Source organism: Vicugna pacos, chromosome 10 (genome assembly GCF_048564905.1).
Source record: "Vicugna pacos chromosome 10, VicPac4, whole genome shotgun sequence".
Taxonomy (NCBI): domain Eukaryota; kingdom Metazoa; phylum Chordata; class Mammalia; order Artiodactyla; family Camelidae; genus Vicugna; species Vicugna pacos.
In genome coordinates, this window is record NC_132996.1 from 40,086,230 (window position 1) to 40,106,619 (window position 20,390).

Consider the following 20,390-nt stretch of genomic DNA (forward strand, 5'->3'; position numbering starts at 1 on the left):
AAAACAAATAAATTCGCGTTATAAGCATACAATTAAAGGCAGTTACTCCTAACAAATAAAAGTCCCTGAAACGGTAACAGAATTCTATTTATTTCCCCCACGATAGTGAGGTACCGGTGTTTTGGCTTCTCAGGACATTTTTACTTATAATTGAGCCAATTCAACCAATAGTTACTGACCTCCCGCGGGTGGGCTATTGAGCCGCGTGAGGAATACAAACTGAGAAGGACACAATCTCTGGGGGCCGCAAGGGAAGGGCGAACACGGACGATCCCTACACTGGGACACGAGTGGAGGAGTGCCCCAGATCGAGAATTAAGTACAACTCCCTCTTTGTGTTTATAAAAACTAAGACGAAAACTACTGCCCCACAGACAGCTCCAAACTCTCCCCGAAGAGCGGAGGGCAGGCGGCAGGTGGCAGGCAGCCTCCGCTCCGCGCCTTTGTTGACTGTCGCCGCCCCCCGCCGGCCCTGGCCCGGGGATTCGGGCACCAAGTGACAGGCATCCCTGGGCTGGGGGCCGCAGGGGCGGCTGAGCGTTGCACCCAGCTTCGGGCCCGCCCTTGGGCTCGCTGGGCTGGTCGGGCAGGCCCGGGCGGCGCGGAAGGGGACGGTGGGCGCGCGCCGAGCGACGAGCACGCCGCGGCCTCACCTTGGACACCATTTTCTTGAGCTGGCTCTCCGACGCCGCCATGGCGGCCGCCTCGCGACTCCCGTCCCCACAGGCAGAGGGTCAGCCGCTCCAGGGCCGCCCCAGACAATCGCACACAGAGGCGCCAGCCCCCCACCCCCCCACCTCTAACAACAGGAAGTCGGCCACCACCACAGCGCTTCCGCTTCCCTTACGTCACTTCCGAGGTCGGCGACCGAGGCAGAGCGTGGGTTGGGCTCCGCAGGCCAGGTCAGGTTCGGATGAGGGCGAACCTGTTCCCAGGGTGGAAACCCTGAGCTGGGGTAAGATAGGCAGGCCTCTCACAGTTGCCCTTAGAAAAAGAGAGCAGATGCAGGGAGGGGAAGAGATACAAAGATCTTGCCAATGAGCAATGAGCTTTAATGACTGATTCATCAAGTGGGAAGGCACTGGACTGATCAGAAAACTGTTCTGCCATTGACTTGCCCTCGTGACAACAGCTAGCAAATGCACTGCTAGCTCAAGCTTCAGATTTTACGACTCTAAGAGGAGAGGATTGCATTAGATGATGCTCAGGGTCTCTCCGATTATCAGGTTCTTTCTTATTTTTAAGCTTTAAAGTTATTCATATTACACTCATAAGGGCAAAATACAGAGCCCTCGTTTCACAGGAAGCCGGTCGTTTTTTCTCCAGGAAACCATTCCCCTAAGTCAAACCTCTCCTCTGTGCCCAGGCATAAATGATAATACAGGCTACCTTCTACCTTGGATTCTTAGGTGTCCACTATTAAAGTCCAACTGGTCCACTGTCAAAGTTCAAGTCTTCGAGGGCAGGCTCATCTTCAGATCCTCATTGCCTTGAACAGTGCAAGAGTAGGTACTCTAACTTAACTGAATTTCTACTACTAATAAAAGTCCCTCGTGGTCATTTATGTTAGTCATTTCTATTGCAAATCACCACATGAGTACAGTGCTGTTCAAGGTACTGTACAGCCTGGGTTTGATGGTGTGAAAGTATGATCATTTAAAAGATTTTAGCACAGTGCTACTGAGGAGCAGACTGGTATTCTCTAAATTGGCATCTGAATGAAGGTCACATACACAAAGAGGGGACTAACTGAAGATGTGTAAGCATCACCATATACACTGTTGCCAAGACACACACATGAAGGCTATTCAGGTATGTATCAATTTTTGGAATACACACACCAGATGTTCATTAAGCATACTGCTCCAGTCAAATCAAACTATAGGGCAGTCTGCCCTTCCTTGCACCTCTTATATGACACTTAAAAGTAATGCGACTTTCAAACTATTCTTATAGCCACAGCTTACATAGAAACAGCTTCAATGATAGCAACTCTGCTTTTATCAATTGGGAAAGTGCAGGAAATATATTTAAAAGGTTTTCTTGTTAAAAAAAATTTTTTAAGGTTTAAAACAATTAAAATCCAATCTTTTTTCATTTTGCACTTAATTCACTTAAAATGAAGTAACTAATTATCCTGAGGACTGTATGAACTATATGAAAGAATCTTTCTCTTCAATCTGAATACATTTCCTTTCACTCAGTAAATCAGGCATTTCCTGGTAATTTTAAAGTCAAACTTTATTTTGTTCATTATTCTTGATATTTAAGAATAACTACAATATAAATTAGAAAGTAAAATATTTATCTCTGTTACAATATCAAAGAAGCATTTTACTCCAAGCCCAACTAAAAACCATAACAAAGACAAGACACTGCATGATTTTGGAAAGATGAGAAAGTGAAAGTTAACAGAAGGATCACAAATGTCAAATTATCACCAAATCATAGTGAGGTGATGGTGATACTGCTTCTTGACTTACATATGGAAGTTACAACATGATTTATAATACTCAACACTCAAGGAAATATCTGAATTACTTCTATACTGTGGGCTTCTGTAGGGCGAGGACTATTATTCATCTTTGAGTACTCAGATTCTAACAGAGTACTTGGAAAAACAGTAGATACTCAATAAGTATTATTGTATTGACATGTTCCTTTTATAATTACTGTAGTGAATTCTTAGTGATTCATCTATACAGTATCTTATTTATTAGTTTATTAAATTAGTTTATTGTTCAAGAGCATAATTAGATATCTGATATTAGAAAAGACTAGTTTAACAACACAAGAAATGGTTCTTTTAGTTTTACTTTCCTATTTCATACAAAGGACAGTGAGGATATACTGTCAGAGTAACACCAAAATAATCTACCTGTGTAGTGAAATTACACAGAACTGATGTTCATCTCTTGAAATGTCCAAGATTTTTATGCTAGTTCATTCTGGTGGAACTCTTTACAAACATATTAAATACTTTTCTACTTTCTTAAACATGGAACACAATACAATTCCACCTTTTCTTTATGATTTAAGCTCATCAATGTAAGCATCCAATATTATACTAAATCAGCATTAGTCTGTTTCCTCACATTCAGGGATGTGTCTGTCCTTACAATCCATCTGGCTCCTACCTCACTGACCAGGTTTGGGTTCATCTATAATAAGCTTTCACAGCACCTGGAACTTCTTCACAGTACTTATTACACCTGCGACTGTACATTTATTTGTGAGATTTGATTACTATGTCTCCCATACTAGATTATAAGGATCACGAGGGCTTGTACCTAGTTCAGGTTTGCTCACCACTGTATCTGCAGTGCCTAACATAGTGCTGGTGTATAGCAGCCTCCCAGTCAACACTACCTGAATGACTAAATAACTAAACAGCTATGTCACGCATACCCCCTCTGCTATTTGCTGAGGGCAAGTCTGGGAAATCAGAGAATCAGTCTTTCTAAAAACCACGTTGAAAAAAAAAAATCCCCTACATGAGAATGTAAGAGCATGGGACCCTACTTTTAGAGTCTTGTGGTAACTATTTTGGCTGTTAGGCCTTTTCCCTCTTCTAGTGTTTTGAAAAAGTAGAGGTTATAAGGTTAACTGTCCTTAGTCATAAGATCTTGGACACTAAACCTCAATTTCCTCCTCTATAAAATGATGATAATAGTCCCTACCTCAATGGGTTACTGGGAGGATTAAAAAATAATCATCACACTGCCTGAAATATTAGAAGAGCTGATGTTGGTTATTGCTATTAGTTGTGTGTCACATTCATAATAATATGCTATGTTTCATATATGAAGATACTGTTATTGACCCATCACCAAAGTGTACGTACCCTAAATAATTCCTTCAGGAGTAGTTAAAGGATTTGCTCAGAACACTCAGCCCATCCAATCTCTCCCCATTAAGAACAATGGCTTTTATGAAAGCTTCACATTTTAACTTTAAAGTAAACTGCTGGGCTTTCATTCATAACTTATTTCCACTAAAAATACATATTTCTCTATGGTTCTACTAATGTTATGGTGAGTTCTTGATATGTCAGAGATCTTATACAGCCCAGGAAAGGGTTATAGAAAATTCCAGAAAGGACAGTCCCACTGGAAGTTAAACTACACTTTTTACTCATATATTAAAAAAATTTCATTTTCCCTTCTACTATTTTAAAGTACATGTAAAATTATTTTCCATTTTTTGGTAGCTAATTAATTGTAAGAGGGAAGACAAAATGATCTAGTCCCATTACTACCAACTGTCTATTAAAGAAGAAACATTAATAGCTTAAATTATGGATCCTTTGAATGTTTACAGATTTCGTAAATTTGTGCTGGGCCTTCAGCTTTATCATATTTATTATAACAGTCAAAGAGTAACTTTCTTTAAAAAATGTGTTATTTTCAAAATATTCCCAAAGTGCTGAATGTGCTAGCTGAGGATACATAATTTTAAAATGATGCATATTGCAGATCAATGTTCATCTCTGGTGTAGGTTTAAAGGACAGTATAGACATCTCAAAAACAACAAAGAAAATCAGATTTTTTCCCCTTCCTATCTAATTACCTAAGGATTCAAATTACAAAGTTAACCAAGAAACCACCTACTTTAACCAAGCAGTTTGTAAGGATAAATAATCAGATATAGGAGTTCACAATCATATATATATATATACGTAAAATTGAACAACCTTTCCTTGAAGGTAACTCTGAAGTTTAGAATCAAAGTTTTAACTGTTGTTGTAGACCATGGATTGATGATGCACTGCTCTGGAGTTTCTCAGTCACTGTATCTTCTTTCACTGTGGTTTTGATGACTTCAGACACCCCACTTGCTCCAAGGATACAAGGCAAACTTAAAAACACTTCACTATTTATACCATAATATCCCTGAAATGAAAAAAATTGGAATGATAGAGCTGAATCACTGCAAAAAAGTTAGTATCATAAATATGGATAGTTTTTTGCTTTTCTGGTCTTAGTAGTACAAAGTGATACAAGTTGAACTTTAAAATAATTTTTTGTTCATTTTCCAAACTCAAGTTACTGTTTCAGAAAATTTTTGTGAGATGGGAGGAATTGAGTTAAAGACACTCCCTTTACAGGGAGGTAAGCTGCAATATGGGTAGTAGGTTGGGGTTTAAAAAAAAGACTGTCAGAATGGATTCCCAGGGGAGAGGCTTAGCATGGACTCTGGGTGCAGTCAAATTCAGTAAACTGTCTTAAGTTTTTCCTTCCATGTTTTATTTCCCTTCTAAGTTTTCACAAAAATCTGGTTAAGCATTTGTGCCTTGTCTTAGCTGTGCTTTAGGGACTTAATATTTGGGATAAAGTGGTAAAGGACATACTGAACTGGAGCTAAGACCAGTTGGCATGTCAATCTGGGTGGCTAAGGAGATAACTGACAATCAGAAGTTTATGGAATATAGAAATGATTCTTGGGGATTCCAAAATTTACATGGGGGTAAAGAGCAACCTGGTAGAAGTCCAGACTTCCCATAGCCAAGCAGGATAAGGCTTAGACCAAACAGTCTCCTCCCATGTTACTCTAAAAGCTGGTGATACTGAAGACACCTGGGTTACAGTGCAAACAGCACTTTTTCTGGTTTTATATTAATAATAAAAATATTGAAAAATACAATGAGAGGATGAGAATATCAATTACCTTTGCTAAAACTGATACAGAATGTACTTTCTTTTTATTGTTCACAATGCTGTCAACCAGGTCAGCTACTGATAGTCCGACAGACCAGGATCTTTGACTTTTTACCCTTAACAGTTCCATGGCTCTATGTGATAAAAACAAAAACAATACCACACAAAACATGATTTCAGAAAATGTACAAATATATACATTTAGTTTTAGCTTCTTTTTAAGGTATTAATTAGATATTTTTATGATACAGAAATAAAAGTTATACAGCAATTGTTAGGAAAACTTACAGATAGTCTAGTAATTAAACCCTTCTTAAAATGTCAGGCAGTTCACAGAGAGATAATACAAATGGCCTAATAATATAAAAAGATGCTCACCACCACTAATATTTAATTAAATGAGTTAAAACAATAAATACATCGGTTTTGCCTATCAAAATTGGCAAAGATTAAAAAGATTGATAATTACTTTCAAAGAAGCTACAGAGAAACAGGCATTCCCAAAACTGCTGTTGAGTGTAAAATGATTGAATCTTCTTTAAAAGGAGGATTTGGCAACATCTGATCTAGAAATTTCCTTTTTCTAGGAATTTGTCCTACAGCAGTATGCTCAAATATGCAAAGATATATATAAACATGTGTTTGCCTTGTTTGAGACAGGAAAAATTTTGGAAACAATTCATCAAAAGAGGACTTGTTAAATAAATCACTACCAAATGTAGGGCCATATAGTTCTTAAGAAGAATATAAAGTAGATTTATACAAACAATATGGAAAAGTGTCTAAGATTTTTAGGGGGGAGTTTTTTTGGGGGAGGTAATTAGGTTTCTTTCTTTATTTATTTTTAGAGGAGGTACTGGGGATTGAACCCAGGACCTCATGCATGCTAAGCATGCTCTCTACCACTTGAGCTATACCCTCCCCCTAAGACTTATTCTTAAGGAAACAAAGCAATTGGCAAGATAATATAAATAACATAAATTCATTATTAAAAGATAATAATTATGATGATAATGTTTGCAGAAGCATGGAAAAAATATTTGGACATGTGGACCCTAAACTGTTAATTGTGGTTGTTTTTGAAGAATAGAATTACCTCTGCTTTTCACTTTCTACTTTATAGTTATCTGTAGCATCTAAAGTTTTATAAGCAAATACATTCTTTTTGTAATTAATAAAAAATGATATAAATTAAACAAACATGTTTGAATTCCTTCCTTTTTAAAGCTATAAATGCAGGATTATGTAGAGAAGCAGATTAGAATGGATTATACAACATAATACTCTTCTCAGTAAGACAATATTCTTTCCAGTTGTTATTTTCTAAAAACCATAAAGTGAAGGTTTAAAAAGCTAAAAATCACCACTCAGAATTCAGGAAAGGATGTTATTTTGTGACAGTAGAACAACAAATGACATGAAAATATACAGTATGTGGAGTCCGACCTATGGGGCCCAGACCCCTGGAAGGCTTCTGAATAAACACAAATGATACAAAGATCTGTGTCTTCTACTGTGTTTTTGCCTGAACTTTTAACGTGGCTTATCCATTCATATTCGACTAATTTCCAAATGTATTTATGTGTGATTAATAAATACATATTAATTTTTAAGTGTTACGGACAAATTCTCCTCTATATTTAAGAAAATATCCAATATACTCAGATATAGGATCCTATTCCTAGATATAGGAGCAGTAAATCACTGCCTACAAATAAGGGATCTATTCTACCCTTTAAGAGTCAACTGGGTATCTAAATAATTAAGTTTGCAAAGCACTCTTACATCTACTTCCGGATATGAAATCAAAGAAAACATTGCTCCCTTGTACTTTGGATTTGTCCATACTAGTTAGTTTTGTTTGCAGAAGCCTGGTAAGTACATGCTGTACAAAGAGCTGTTATGTTAGCTGTGAAGAACATGGCTTTTAGTTGGATAAATGCAAATCTACACTCAGCATTACCTGTTGGACAGCTGTACCTGAGAGTTATGACTCATTACTTCTTCTTGGCCACCCCATGTGGGCACTAAAAATTAAATGAAAATTGATTATATTTTTTGTCAGTAACTCTCTAGGGATTAAAATGTGATAAATGATCATCTGCATTTAAGGGTACCTGTATTAAACTTTAAATAAACATGTTCCCTCACGTCTAGCTTCAGTTATATTTGTCCACTGGTGGCACTAAATGTGCTGTACTGATTGCTGGGGGTGAGAAAGACTTTGAGCTGCAGTTCCCCAAAAACATGACCCTCCAAATCTACTTGCAATTCCTTACCTGTTCTGTCTCATCAACAACATTGGGCCATTTTACTGCCCAAGTAGAAAGTTTCCTTTTCTCAGCAGGCAATCTATAATAGGCTCCCACGTGCTGTGCAAGCACTTGGCATTTGCTCCATTGGGAACCACACAGACTAATTTCTTTCACCAGATGAGGAATAATTTTGTCACTTATTTGGGGCTAGATTTCCACAGCTGTTAGAGAGGCAGAGTCCAGTGTTCTAAGAGCATACTTGGGTTTTCCATTTCCTCACAACACCTTTTATAAAAACAATTCAAAAACTATACACATAAAATGAATATTTATACCACATTTTAATATTAAATTAGAAGTAACATTTTTGAAAACTTTCTGATATTCATTTGTTTCTCACCCATGTGAAGACATTCTTTGATACAAATCCTTATTGAAGTAGGCAAAACAAAAATACATTCAGATATGTAAGACTGTTTTATGTTTAAGAAACAAGTCTTCCAAACTGCATTCAAAACTAGGCCATTTAGTGATGTGTCAGCAACAAAGGACACCTTCCCTTCCTCAAACTGATTATAAGCTTCCGGGGGGTAGGGATCACATGTTTTTCTTTTATGTCCTCAAACAGATTCTTTACCATGGTAAAGAATGCACAGGAGATAGTACAGAGTTGACCTCGCACATAATCCATAACCACATTTACCAAAAAGGAAACATGCTTGCAACAGTTAAGTTGAAAAACATCAAGAAGTTTCTTTGTTAAGTAAAAAAAAAAGCAAAACCAAAAATTGTTACATAAAAATATAAATACATGTGGACAAATTAAGGGATTTTTTTAAAAAAATGTTTCACTTGAATAGAAGGATTATACATGAATTGTTTTCTTAAAAAATTTTGTTACATTATTAGTATATTCACAACAAATAGAAAATTACAGGGAAATGTCTGCTAAATGAAATACAGCATTTATAGATCTTGGAAAGATGAATAAAAAGAGCAAGGTAGGTATAGGAAAAGATAAACAACACAAAAAAGTCTGGAATTTAATTATAAGTATTGCTGCCATTATATATTACACATAAAACCACACTTTTTTATCTTTTCTCTCTGAGTTCAGACTTCTAAGCGCCATGAGAAAAGAATGTTTGGAGAGAGAAAGAGAACTTCACTATGTTCAAATCTGCTTCTGACACAGTCATTAGAATTTTCAGTTAAGTTAACTACTAGTTAATCATTAATAACTAATTTAATTATTTCATTTTTTGTTCACTTACTGCCCAACCATTCAAACTTTAAGTTAAATGTATATTTATCCTAATTGAAGGATCCCTTTCAAATATTGCATCTAATCTAATCAATCCTAATCTTTCTGGTTCCACGCCTTAAGAACAGTAACCATCTGGCTCCAAAAATTTTAATTAAAAAAATGACCTCTTTTCCATTATATATAACACCTACCCCTTAGGTAAGATTAATGCCCAAAGTAGATGATATAACACTCTGTTTTGAGGTCCAGCCCTTGGATTTCTAAAACACCATTTGAAGGAGTTACTTGCAGTTTACATATAATTTCAGTATCACAGCTAAAAACAGGAGTTGCAAAGCATATGTTCTACTGAGTAATTTGGTAGGGCAGAAAATGAATGACCTTTGGTTACCACAAGATGGTATCAGGATCATTCATTCATTTCAAAACATATTTACTGAGGCCTTTCCAAGCTCAGGGAGTTAACAGTCTGGTGAGGTGAAGAGAGAAGTAAATATCCAATCATAACACAGTGTGATAATGGTTATAACAGAGGCATGAACTTACTTAACCTGGAGAATTAGGGAAGGCTTCCTGGGAGAGGTGGCACTCAAGCTCAGTCTTGAAGGGTAAGCAGGAGTTAGCCAAATGAATGAATGTTCAGGGAAAGGAAGCATCAGGTGCAAATGCAAGGAGGCATGAGAGTGCATGAACCATTCAAGAAGCTGTAAGTTGATCATCTGACTAGCATAAAATGCTTGGCAGAATGGCAAAAGATAAAGCTGGGGAAGGAAGCAGGAAACAGATCCTAAAGGGTCTTGTATGTCATGTAATTCCTCCCCTAGTCTGTAACTGTCATTTGCCTCTGAAATAACTGAAGAGAATAAGTTTACTTACATATCTGCTATTCTTATAACTGTTTCTAAATCCTAATGTTGCTTTATTTCAATGTGTACTTTTCCATGTCCCTTTGCCAATTTTCTATTCATCACCATCTTACCATATTGGTCACTTTAGCAACAGCTACCACTTACTGAGTACTAAATGCTTAAGTAAATTATCTAATTAAGTCACAGCAAGGAAAGGTACAGGTTTGGACCAGACCAAGGTTCAAATTTCAGGTCTGCCCTTACTAGATGTGTGAACTTAGACAAATCAGTTAACCTCATTGAGTCTTAAGCTTCCTCATCTACTGACTTGGAAAACCACCACCTCCATCATGAGGCATTTTTAAAGTTTAAATGAGATATGCAAAGCATTTAATACACAAACTAGGCACTCAGTAAAAAATAATTCTAATTGCTATTACTGTGTTGTCACTTATGCAAATATAACCAACAGGTGTCTACACATGAAACCAGCAGAGGGAGCCTCTAATCCAGCTCTGGCTTCAAGGCCAAGGTGAGAAAACCTATCCCGTAGATACAACGATCTTTGAAACAAAGCAGAAGACAGGATAAAAAGTGACATGATAGCAGTATCTAGAAGGGAGACAGGGAGCTGGGTGAGGGAGTAGCTTCAATAGTATTTGTAATGTTCTAAATTGAGTGTGGATTCATGAATGTCTGTTCCACTATTACGCTTTAAAACATACATATATGCTATATGCATCCTTTTATATGTCAAATATTACATAATAGTATGTTCAAGTGAACACAATTCACATGCATCTACATCTCTCTATTTCTAGTTCCTACTTGAGATCTCCATTCCTTGTGCTTTTATCCTATTTCTCTTGGCTCTCTCATAGAAAGTCAAAACTGCCTTTTATTATAATTGTCTCCTATCTTTGACTCTAAGTTTCCTAAAGACAGGGTCAGGTTCTTATTCATCTACATAGCTCTAATAGCAGTCAGCACAGTGCCTTAAGTTTATTTATCAAGTCACATCATCCTTTATTTTCTCTTTACAATTTGAGATATTAATACAACCATATTTCGAAATGTTCTTAATTATTCAAAAACTTTATCTTATTAGGGGGACTGATTAAACAAATATTGGTATATTCAGTGGTTAAAAAGAATGAATGGGATCTATATATATGTTATTATGCAGTCATTTCCAAGTCATATTAATAAGTAAAAGGACAAGGTGGAGAATTATGTTATGATTTATATTTCATACATGTGCTTGTCTATACACCAAACATATCTGAAAGGCTGCAGAGGAAACTGGTAACTGTGATTGCTTCCAGAGAGAGGGACTGGGCGTCTTGCATAGAAGGGAGACATTTTTGACTACGTATCTTTTTGTACTATTTAATTCTTTTGCAATGTAAATGTATGACTTTTCAACTAGAAGAACAGCTTAATAATTTACACTTTCAGTAAGAAGGCACACACAAAATTGAAATTGGATCAGAATAAACAGCAGTATAACAAAAGAATAAATATCTTGAGACAATGTATGATTAATTACTATATAGCTAACAAGAGCTTTAAGCTCAAAGAAATGAAAGAATCACTGTGGAATGATGTGGTCAGGAAAAGCATCATACTGTAAGTAAGAGGGGCTTGATCTAGACCTGGAAGGATGAGATTTGAATTTGCTGAGAGAGGGGGACAAGGGATTATGGGAAAGGTAAATACAATGGACAAAGGTCCTCATGGCTGAAGCAAACCTGGGGGCAGGGCCAACAGGTACGAGATCTGGGTCCTTCTAAAAGGACCTGAAAAGCTATAAGCTCTTGGGAAGGTCACAACAAAATGTAATTGATGATTCCTTGGTCACTTCCAGCTCTCTAATAACATAACTACCTCCATCACTATAACTGGGGAGGAAGATTAGGACTGTATTTTGAGTCTCCTTGAATGACAAGCAAAGGAATTTAATGGTTTGGTTAGAGGAAGCCAGTGAGAGTTTTTGGTCAGAGGAAGACTGAAAGTTTTGAAAACAGGAATGTGATTCAGGAAGACTAAATTAATATGTGAAACATACAGCAAACACTAAGTTTTGGCTATTATCATTGTTAATTTGGCACCATTTACAGGGTAGACTAGAGGGAAAAGAACAAATTAACTTTGGAGATTTGCAATAATCAGACAAGCAGGAGATCAACATGGACCAGAACTCAAATGGTAGTAGTGAGTAACATTTGGGGTCCTGAGTTTGTTTGAATCCCCAGACATTTGTTACCATAACGCATCTGCTCCAACTTCTTATTTGCTCCCCTTTCCTGGTTCTATTGATTAGTGTTTAGTGTCAGGGAGTATTTTGAGCCTGAAAATATTTCTGCTTGAATCACACTGTCAGGTTTTGTAAAGGTTTATTCTATAGCCTGACTCTTGCTAGCTCTGAACTTTCTAGATAGCCAGTGCAGATTCATACAGATTTAAAATACCACTATATTTTATTAAAATAATTTTCCTAAAAATCATATGAATACTATATATCCATAAGGACATTAGAAAACACAGAAAAGTACATATCTTTAAAAGTCACCCCTCACATGACCTCTGTTAGTATTTTGCTTGTTTTAATGGCATCAAAGCATATAGGAAGCTTTAAATTCTGATAGTTTTGACAAGGTGATTTGCTTTGTGGCACTATGATTGGATTCCTTTAACTTTTAATGTGCATAATGTTTCTCCAATTCTCCAGGTAATGACCAGTTCCTCACAGGCAAAGAAGTTCTCTTCTACATTGTGCTCTGCACCATAGCACCTACTGGCTGAATTTACTTCAAATGAGGAAGCAATGATTAATTTCCCCCAAATTACCTTTTCAACATATCATTCACCTGCTCAAATACCTTTAACAGCCCTCCTCTGCCTAAGAATCACTTTCTAAATCTTCAATCAGAATTCAAGGATCTCCAAAATGTGATTTCATCCAAGCTTATCTGGTTGAAACTCTGCAACAACCAGTCTGGATTTTTAATCCAATGAACATGCCATACTTAACCATGTGTCTTTGCCTGATCTCCCACTCCTGGAATGTCTTTCACACTCTTTGCTATCTATTCAAATCCTATTCATTCTTCCAAAGTCCAGTTCATTGATGGCCTGTATAGAATTTTCTCCAGTCATTTCAACCCATGCTAAATGCTCGCTCATAAGTGTCTAAGAACAGTTAAGCCTAAAATATATTCATTTTAGCACTTAGTAAAATAGTATCCTGTTCTTTCACTGTTAGCCAGAATATCTTGTAAATGTTTTTCTTGCTGCTCTGAAGTAATTTTTAAGTATGATGAAAGAAGAGACCATGCTCTGTGTCTCTTTTATATCACACTAACGTCTTATAGAGTAGTGAGTAGAGAGTAGACACTCATATACTTGTTTAAATGAGTAAAAATGAACAAACTTAGGATAAACAGCACTTCTATCACCCAACCAACCTGACTATAGCATTAGGGAAACAATAAAGGAGAAAAGAAAGATTCTTGAATCAAATAGGGAAAGGATTCTTTTGGGATAGGAAAAGCGGCTTTCCAGTTCAGGGAACTAGATTTTGTGAATGCTTTTTGTTACAGAGCATAGAGCAAGTAACTGGTGAAAAAAAGGCCATGAGCGTGAAAATAGAATGAAAATTCTGTTTAAAAAATAGGGATGTACCTAGGGAGAAAGTCTGAACTTAGGAAAGGTAAGCAAGGTTGCAGGGTGAAGAGGGTAAAGGAAAGAATTCTGTATATGCTTTAGGGTTTTTTTAATGTTGCTTTCCAGAAAATTAAACTTTTAAATTGATCCTGGATGCTGAAATTCAATTTTAAAATGTTAAAAAACAAATAAAAATATAAAACCCAACTAAAGGGTCTTGCCTTTCACTTATAGAAAAGTAAGTACAATTAGAATGACATGTCTGTAGAATCTCTTCACAATACAAGGTCTATTTCACAAAAGGCACTCAAATGTGGAACAAAAGCCAACTACGCTCCACAATTCTGGAGTCCCCAGAATCATGTATATCATGGCCACTGGTGATTTAGGTTACCAGTATAACTAATAAAAATGTGTTTCTTACCTCTGTCTTCTCCCTGCTCACCAATAACCCATACTTCTTTGCCTGAAGTCTGTGCCTTCAAAACATTTGTAATGATATACTGTAACCTCTGTGAATCCAGATCGCATCCAATTCCAATCACACGATTTGCAGGAAATGCACTCAGTTTCCATGTCACGTAGGTCATGATTTCCACTAAATATTGCATACAAGGTAAAATTGTAAATATTTAAAGAAATACACTTCTAGCCTAGTTCCTAAATGAAATATTTATTATTTCATCAAGTATATTAGAACTTGTATATACTCTTCTTAGGTCCTAAATGCATTATGAAGCATAATATATTTTTAATGTATATTGAAAACACTAACCAGGTTTCAATGTGATTTTACATAACCTTGTTGTTAAATATACATTTTTAAGAGTGGAAAATAGATAACTTCCTAGAGCAGTTAAGCAAGAAAGATGAAAGCTGGGTATATAAAACCAGAAAATAATTTTTTTCACTGATCAAGTTCTCTTTTATATTTATCTATGTTTAATTCTTAAAGAATTTCTCTCTTTAAATTAAAATACTGATTAATATACCACCACCATGCAGTACAGCATTATCAATAAAACTACAACTATTTTTTTTAAATGCCAAAAGGCTGTCAGGAATTAAAGGGACCTTCAACTAATTACTATAGAAAAACAAGTGAAATGTGTATTATACTCCATATATATATTGGGAATGTTAAAAAAATCTGTTCATCAATTTGAGTCTAGTACCACCTAGCTCTTTGGAAAAATTTCTTTTTTAAGTAAAACAGTTTCAAAATAATGTAAAATACAAAATGTTAACAATGCACTCTGGCATGCTCACTAACATTCTGACACTTCAGAGTAATAAAAGATCTTTCCTATAAGCCATTGCATCTCTCTCGGGTGTTTAACCATTTTCACACTGAGAAAGGCATAACTAAAAACCTGGAATGCAATAATAATATTACACAAAAAATTGTAACTTGTAACCTTCTAGTTAATGCTAGTCAGGAGAAGTAACTGGTTGACAGGATATGGAAAATACTGCATTGTTCATTATAAGAGCAATTTAACTGAATACTTTAGCTGTCCCTTTACAATCTAGTTTTATGACTTTTAAAGAAATAGCAATTCTAATGATGCACTGGACCATCAAATTAATTTAAAATAAAACCTTGTACCTGGTTGAGATGCAACAAGCAGGACACTGTGTTGACTGTAATGTCCCAGAGCTGGGACAAGGGCTCTGAACATATCCACATTGCTCTGCACCACATCAAGATAGGATTGAGAACTACCCAAGGAGTTGACTGTGAAGATCACCACCTTGGAATGAGCAGAGGCAGACAAATCTAATGAATAAAAAGAAACAGTCTGAGCTCAAGATAAATGTTTAAAGCAAGTTCTTGTTCACGATAATCAGGTTTTTCATTTCTACAATTAGAGAGCTTTCAGGCACAGCTGCCTCCAGATCAATCCTATCTCCATAGGAAATATACAAAGTTCCTGAGGTTTGCCTCCGGAAGATTAAAAGCAAGAACATATCCCCAGAGAGGAAAGAGAGCAAACAAAATAAAATAAATTACACGATCCAGAGTCTACAAACAAGGAATTAGGTTTTTATGTAATTCACAATTTTCTTAGGGAAAATAAATAATATGCTATAGGCAGAATACACCTATAATCAATTACATCACTGATTTTTAAACTGTGAGTTTAGGAGTCCTAGAGTTCCTTGAAAGTGACTCCAAGGCTATGTGGGAGGAGTGGGAGTAAGTGGACAGAAAGAAGGCTAGCAGGCACAGCTTCAGGCTGTTTATTTACTTTGACCACTTCAAGCGGCATAGAGCTGTTAGTTTCTGTTCTATTTACTAAGGATTCTACTCCAAAGAGGAAAAAAATTATTTGAAAATCTTCAAATCAAGGTAAAACGTATTGACTCATTTTTTACTGACTTTTTCTTATACTGAAGCCCAGTGTCTTGGTTTTAGGTTCTTCTAACGTGACTTGAATGTAAACAACTGTTATTACTTAGAAAAAGCTGTTCTCAGAGTTCACTCCTCTGGTTCTCAAGCACGTATGTGCTATTTTACAGCTACATTACTTTCTATTACACAGTGTATTTTACAGTAAGTACATGCTAAAACAGTGGCCAGATAGTATCAGCATCAGAAACAACAAAAAAAAATAATAAAGTAACTAGAATGTTTTCAGTTTACTCAACATGTATAAATGATTATTAGCATCCCAGGGAGACTGAGTAGATTCCAGGGTGTATACTCTTAATTAAGCCTCTAAGGCCGTTTTTCTAAACAAGTTTCAGAAGGAAACACTTGTGCAATGTGTCCCTGGGAAACGCATTATCCAATTCTAGCTCATAATCTGACACAATTGTAGGGGTAGATTCGAAAACTGAAGTCCTAGATTTTAATTATGGCTCTTTGTGGGTCCTCTTAAATAATTCTTATGTTCTAGTGTTCAGAGTAGATGCCTGGTGATGAGTTAAAACCTCAAGAACTGGAAGACTTTAGAACTGAAAGATACACAGTTAACACTTCCATACCACTTCTATGTGTCAGGTACTGCTCTAAGAGCTTGACATGTATTTAGTCATTTAATCTACTCCACAACACACTACGGGGTTAATATCATCCCCATTTTACAGACGAGTAATATGAGGCACAGAGAACTTAAGTAACTTGCTCAAAGTCATAAAGCTAGTAAGTAGCAGAGCCAGAATTCAAGCCTAGGCAGTTTGGCTTCTGTGTTGTTACACACTATGCTATATTTAGAAACTTAGTCCCACACCCTCATAAAGTTGAGAAAACTGGATTAGGTAGCTTGTCCATATTATTAAACATCAGTGAACAGTTGAACTTACGACTCTACAATTTGGTCCTAACCTATGCTGCCAGGATCATTTCTCTTTTCTTTTCTCCCTTTAGCTTCCTCAACTTTGAATGACTGAAATGCCCTCACTCTCAAGGCTGACTCACAAGTAAACAGAGTAGCAGATGTCCAAAATGATTTCAAAAGTGCAAGAAAAAAGTGCGAGTCCTACTCACAACCCTTTAATCTCTCCATAGCCCTGGAGTGAACACCAGGCTCCCGCAAGTTTAAAAAGCACTTTGATGATTCTCACACAAGTGATCAATCTATAACCCATGTTTTAAGAACCAGTGGCTATTTACTTTGCTCCATATGTCAGCAACAACTTATTTTTTAATTTGCAACTATCGAACACTTTTTTCCCCAGGTACACACATACACATGCCCATATACAGAAAGATTTATGCTTGTATATGCATAGACTATTTCTGGAGTGAATCATTAGAAATTGGTTACAAACAGGTTTGAAACACCAGCCCAGCCACTTACTGTGTGACCAAAGTCACAACCTCTCTAAGCCATCTATAAAATAAAGTAGAGAAGTAATGGAGTGTGAATATATGTAAGTTATCTAGCATATACTACTCATTCCCTGAAAAAAATGGTATCTATTATTATTATTAAGGGATAAGAGATCAACATAATAGTGTCTTCAGCCAGGAAATGATATTATCGAAATAATATCATAGGGTAATTATTCCATTCGCTATGTTTAATATAAAATAAAATAATCAGGAGAAAGAAAACAAAAACCCTCATATACTGTTGGGAGAGTATAAATTGGTATAATTTAACATATATTTTAAAAACACATACCTTTTGACCCAGTAATTCTACTTTCTCCTATTAGGTAGAGAAGTACACAAAGATTTTCATATTACAATGTTCTCTGCAGCATTATTTGTAATCACAAAAATATAAAAAAAAATCCTAAATGTCTACCAATGGGAGACAGATATCCATATGATGGAATATTATGAAGCTGTTCAAAGAAATACACAGAGCTATTCAGATCTCTATGTGTTGTTAATAAAGATCTCCAAAAGGAGTATCCAAAAGGATACTGTAAATTCATCAGTAACTTAAATACAGAATTGTCATATGACCTAGCAATTCCACTTCTGGGCACATACTTAAAAGAATTGAAAAGAGGTGTCCAAACAGATACTTGTACATAAATGTTCACGGCAGCACTACTCCCAATAGCAAAAAGATGCAACCCAAATGTACATCAACTGATAGATAAGTGGATAAATAAAATGTGGCATATCCATAATTCAGAATATTATTCAGCCATAAAAAGGACTGACGTACTGATACATGCTACAATATGGATGAACTTGGAAAACATTGTGCTAAGTGCAAGAAGCTAGACACAAACGGCCACACACTGTATAATTCCACTGAAATGAAATATATGAAGAGGCAAATCCATAGAGCAGTTAGTGACTGCCAGGGCCTGGGGAAAATGGGGAGTGACTGCTTGATGTGTACAGGGCTTCCTTTTGGAGTGATGAAAATGTTCTGGAACTAGATAGTGGTATCAGTTGCAAAACACTGTGAATGTATTAAATGTTACTAATGGTAAATTTATGTTATATGTATTTTAGCACAATAAAAAAAGGGATAAAAATGTTAAGTACAAAAAACAAGTACAGAACCAGTTTCGCCAATCTGACTCCTGAGGCAACTACTCTTAACAATTCCTTAGTATTCTCCAGATTTAGTCTATGCACACAGTATGTACAGTATGTAGATTTAAAGGCTTATATATACATATGTATATCCCTCCCCAAAGTATTAGAGTAGCTGTTTTTTAAAAATCCAAATGGAACAAAGTACAACTCTAGGATGATCAGTCAGTTGCAATCACCAATGCTTGTCATGATGAGGCATTACTAAAATTTCCAAATGAGCTTAATTTCCCAAAATTATTCATGTACTTCTTCATATCAGAGAACATATTTATGAGATGTTCGTTAACATTATATTTTAAATTGCTTCATGTAATAGTAATTAAGTGTTATCAGGAATGTACAACCAAAGTTAACAAGGGGAACGTGAAAGCTGCCCCAATATAGTGCTCATTCATTCAAAACACCTTACTTGGTGGCAAGCACCATGCCATATACACCTACTCCAAGGATTCTATTCTTGCAATTATCTGAAACAATAGTCATTGATAGTTAATGAGACACATAGGAAGAAACAATTTCCTCAGGTCCTAAATAGCCTCACAACCCCTAGGGTCCATGTACTAAAGTCTCCTGGAGTGATCTGCAAGAATTAAAAGGTCCCTTAAGAACTTCAGGATCTGGAAATAACAGGCACAGAATATCCAGCTCCCCAAGGGATCCTCTATACGAGGCCTACAAAAGGATCATTAAAGCAATTATTGCACCCTTTCCAGAGAAGGAAAATAAATCCATTGTATCCTACAGAGATCCAGAGGCTTGCCAGAATTATTACACCCAATTTTTATACCCAATAGGTATAATTTCAACTTTTTTGACCCACTGTGGTTCTTAGTATATACAGGTTTGTGTAACCATATGTCTTGATATTTTATTTGGAAAATGTGGTCAAGAATACAGGAGACCTGAGTAAGGAAAGGCAAAGGAAAGCTAAGCAACTATACATATTACAACCTGACTCTAGCTATAACCTGGCTTTGGAAGACTAAACATTCTCTAGTTCAGTGGTCTTCCAGCATTTTTTTTGATCATGCATCCTGGTAATAAAATATTTTTAAGCTTACATCCCAAAATATGGTATTTATACCTACATATACATATCTGTACTAACATATTATGTACATTATTAACTATATGCACATTTTTAAATTTAAAAGGTCAAATAAAAATTACTTTTTTAACATTATAAATTATATTTAACATTATAAATTGTATTTATTAATGGTACAAAACCCCTTTTTGTTCTTATTAAAACTTATTTTAACAATATATTTTTAGTGAAAGCAATGTGAATTGAATTAAAAAAAATCTCAGTTTAGCACTCTGCTATACACCAAGAGGTAGGTATTAATTCCCACTTTACAGATAATAAAACTGAACTTTGAGAAATTATATAATATGACAAATGTAAGAGCTATTATGTAGCAGAGATAGTGTGCAAACCCCCATCTATCTAACTCTAAAATCAGTGTTCTTAACCAGTATGTTATGAAAAAGGAAATAATCAGAAAAAAATTTATACTAAGGTATAAGCCAGGGACCAAGAATAAACCCTTGTAAACAATCTGAATGTTATTTGTTTATCTGATTCTTTTTAACATAATTAGTTGCAGTCTCTGCATGACTTTGGGTGGATCCTTTAATTTATATGAATCTTAGTTTCCCAATATGTAAAATGAGGGATG

The 20,390-nt window shown here is 35.9% G+C and overlaps 2 protein-coding genes across 5 annotated transcripts in view; both read right to left on the minus strand.

The window, feature by feature from the left end:
* Positions 1-827, minus strand: part of TSG101 (tumor susceptibility 101) — a 37,437-nt gene extending 36,610 nt beyond the window's left edge. The window contains exon 1 of the mRNA XM_072969648.1: positions 654-827. Coding sequence (XP_072825749.1) covers positions 654-695 — 42 coding nt within the window. The 5' untranslated portion in view covers positions 696-827. The remainder of the gene's footprint in view (positions 1-653) is intronic.
* Positions 828-2,223: 1,396 nt separating this feature from the next.
* The window catches only part of UEVLD (UEV and lactate/malate dehyrogenase domains), a 45,669-nt gene continuing 27,502 nt past the window's right edge, over positions 2,224-20,390 (minus strand). For 3 of the 4 annotated variants that reach the window (XM_006209293.4, XM_072969647.1, XM_031681111.2), the window contains 5 exons: positions 15,304-15,474; positions 14,119-14,292; positions 7,622-7,685; positions 5,669-5,792; positions 2,224-4,893 (listed from right to left, as the gene is read on the minus strand). In XM_006209293.4, coding sequence (XP_006209355.1) covers positions 4,726-4,893; positions 5,669-5,792; positions 7,622-7,685; positions 14,119-14,292; positions 15,304-15,474 — 701 coding nt within the window. In that variant the 3' untranslated portion in view covers positions 2,224-4,725. Of the gene's footprint in view, positions 4,894-5,668; positions 5,793-7,621; positions 7,686-14,118; positions 14,293-15,303; positions 15,475-20,390 lie in introns of those variants that run through there. The other variant, XR_004191513.2, reaches the window with a different exon arrangement.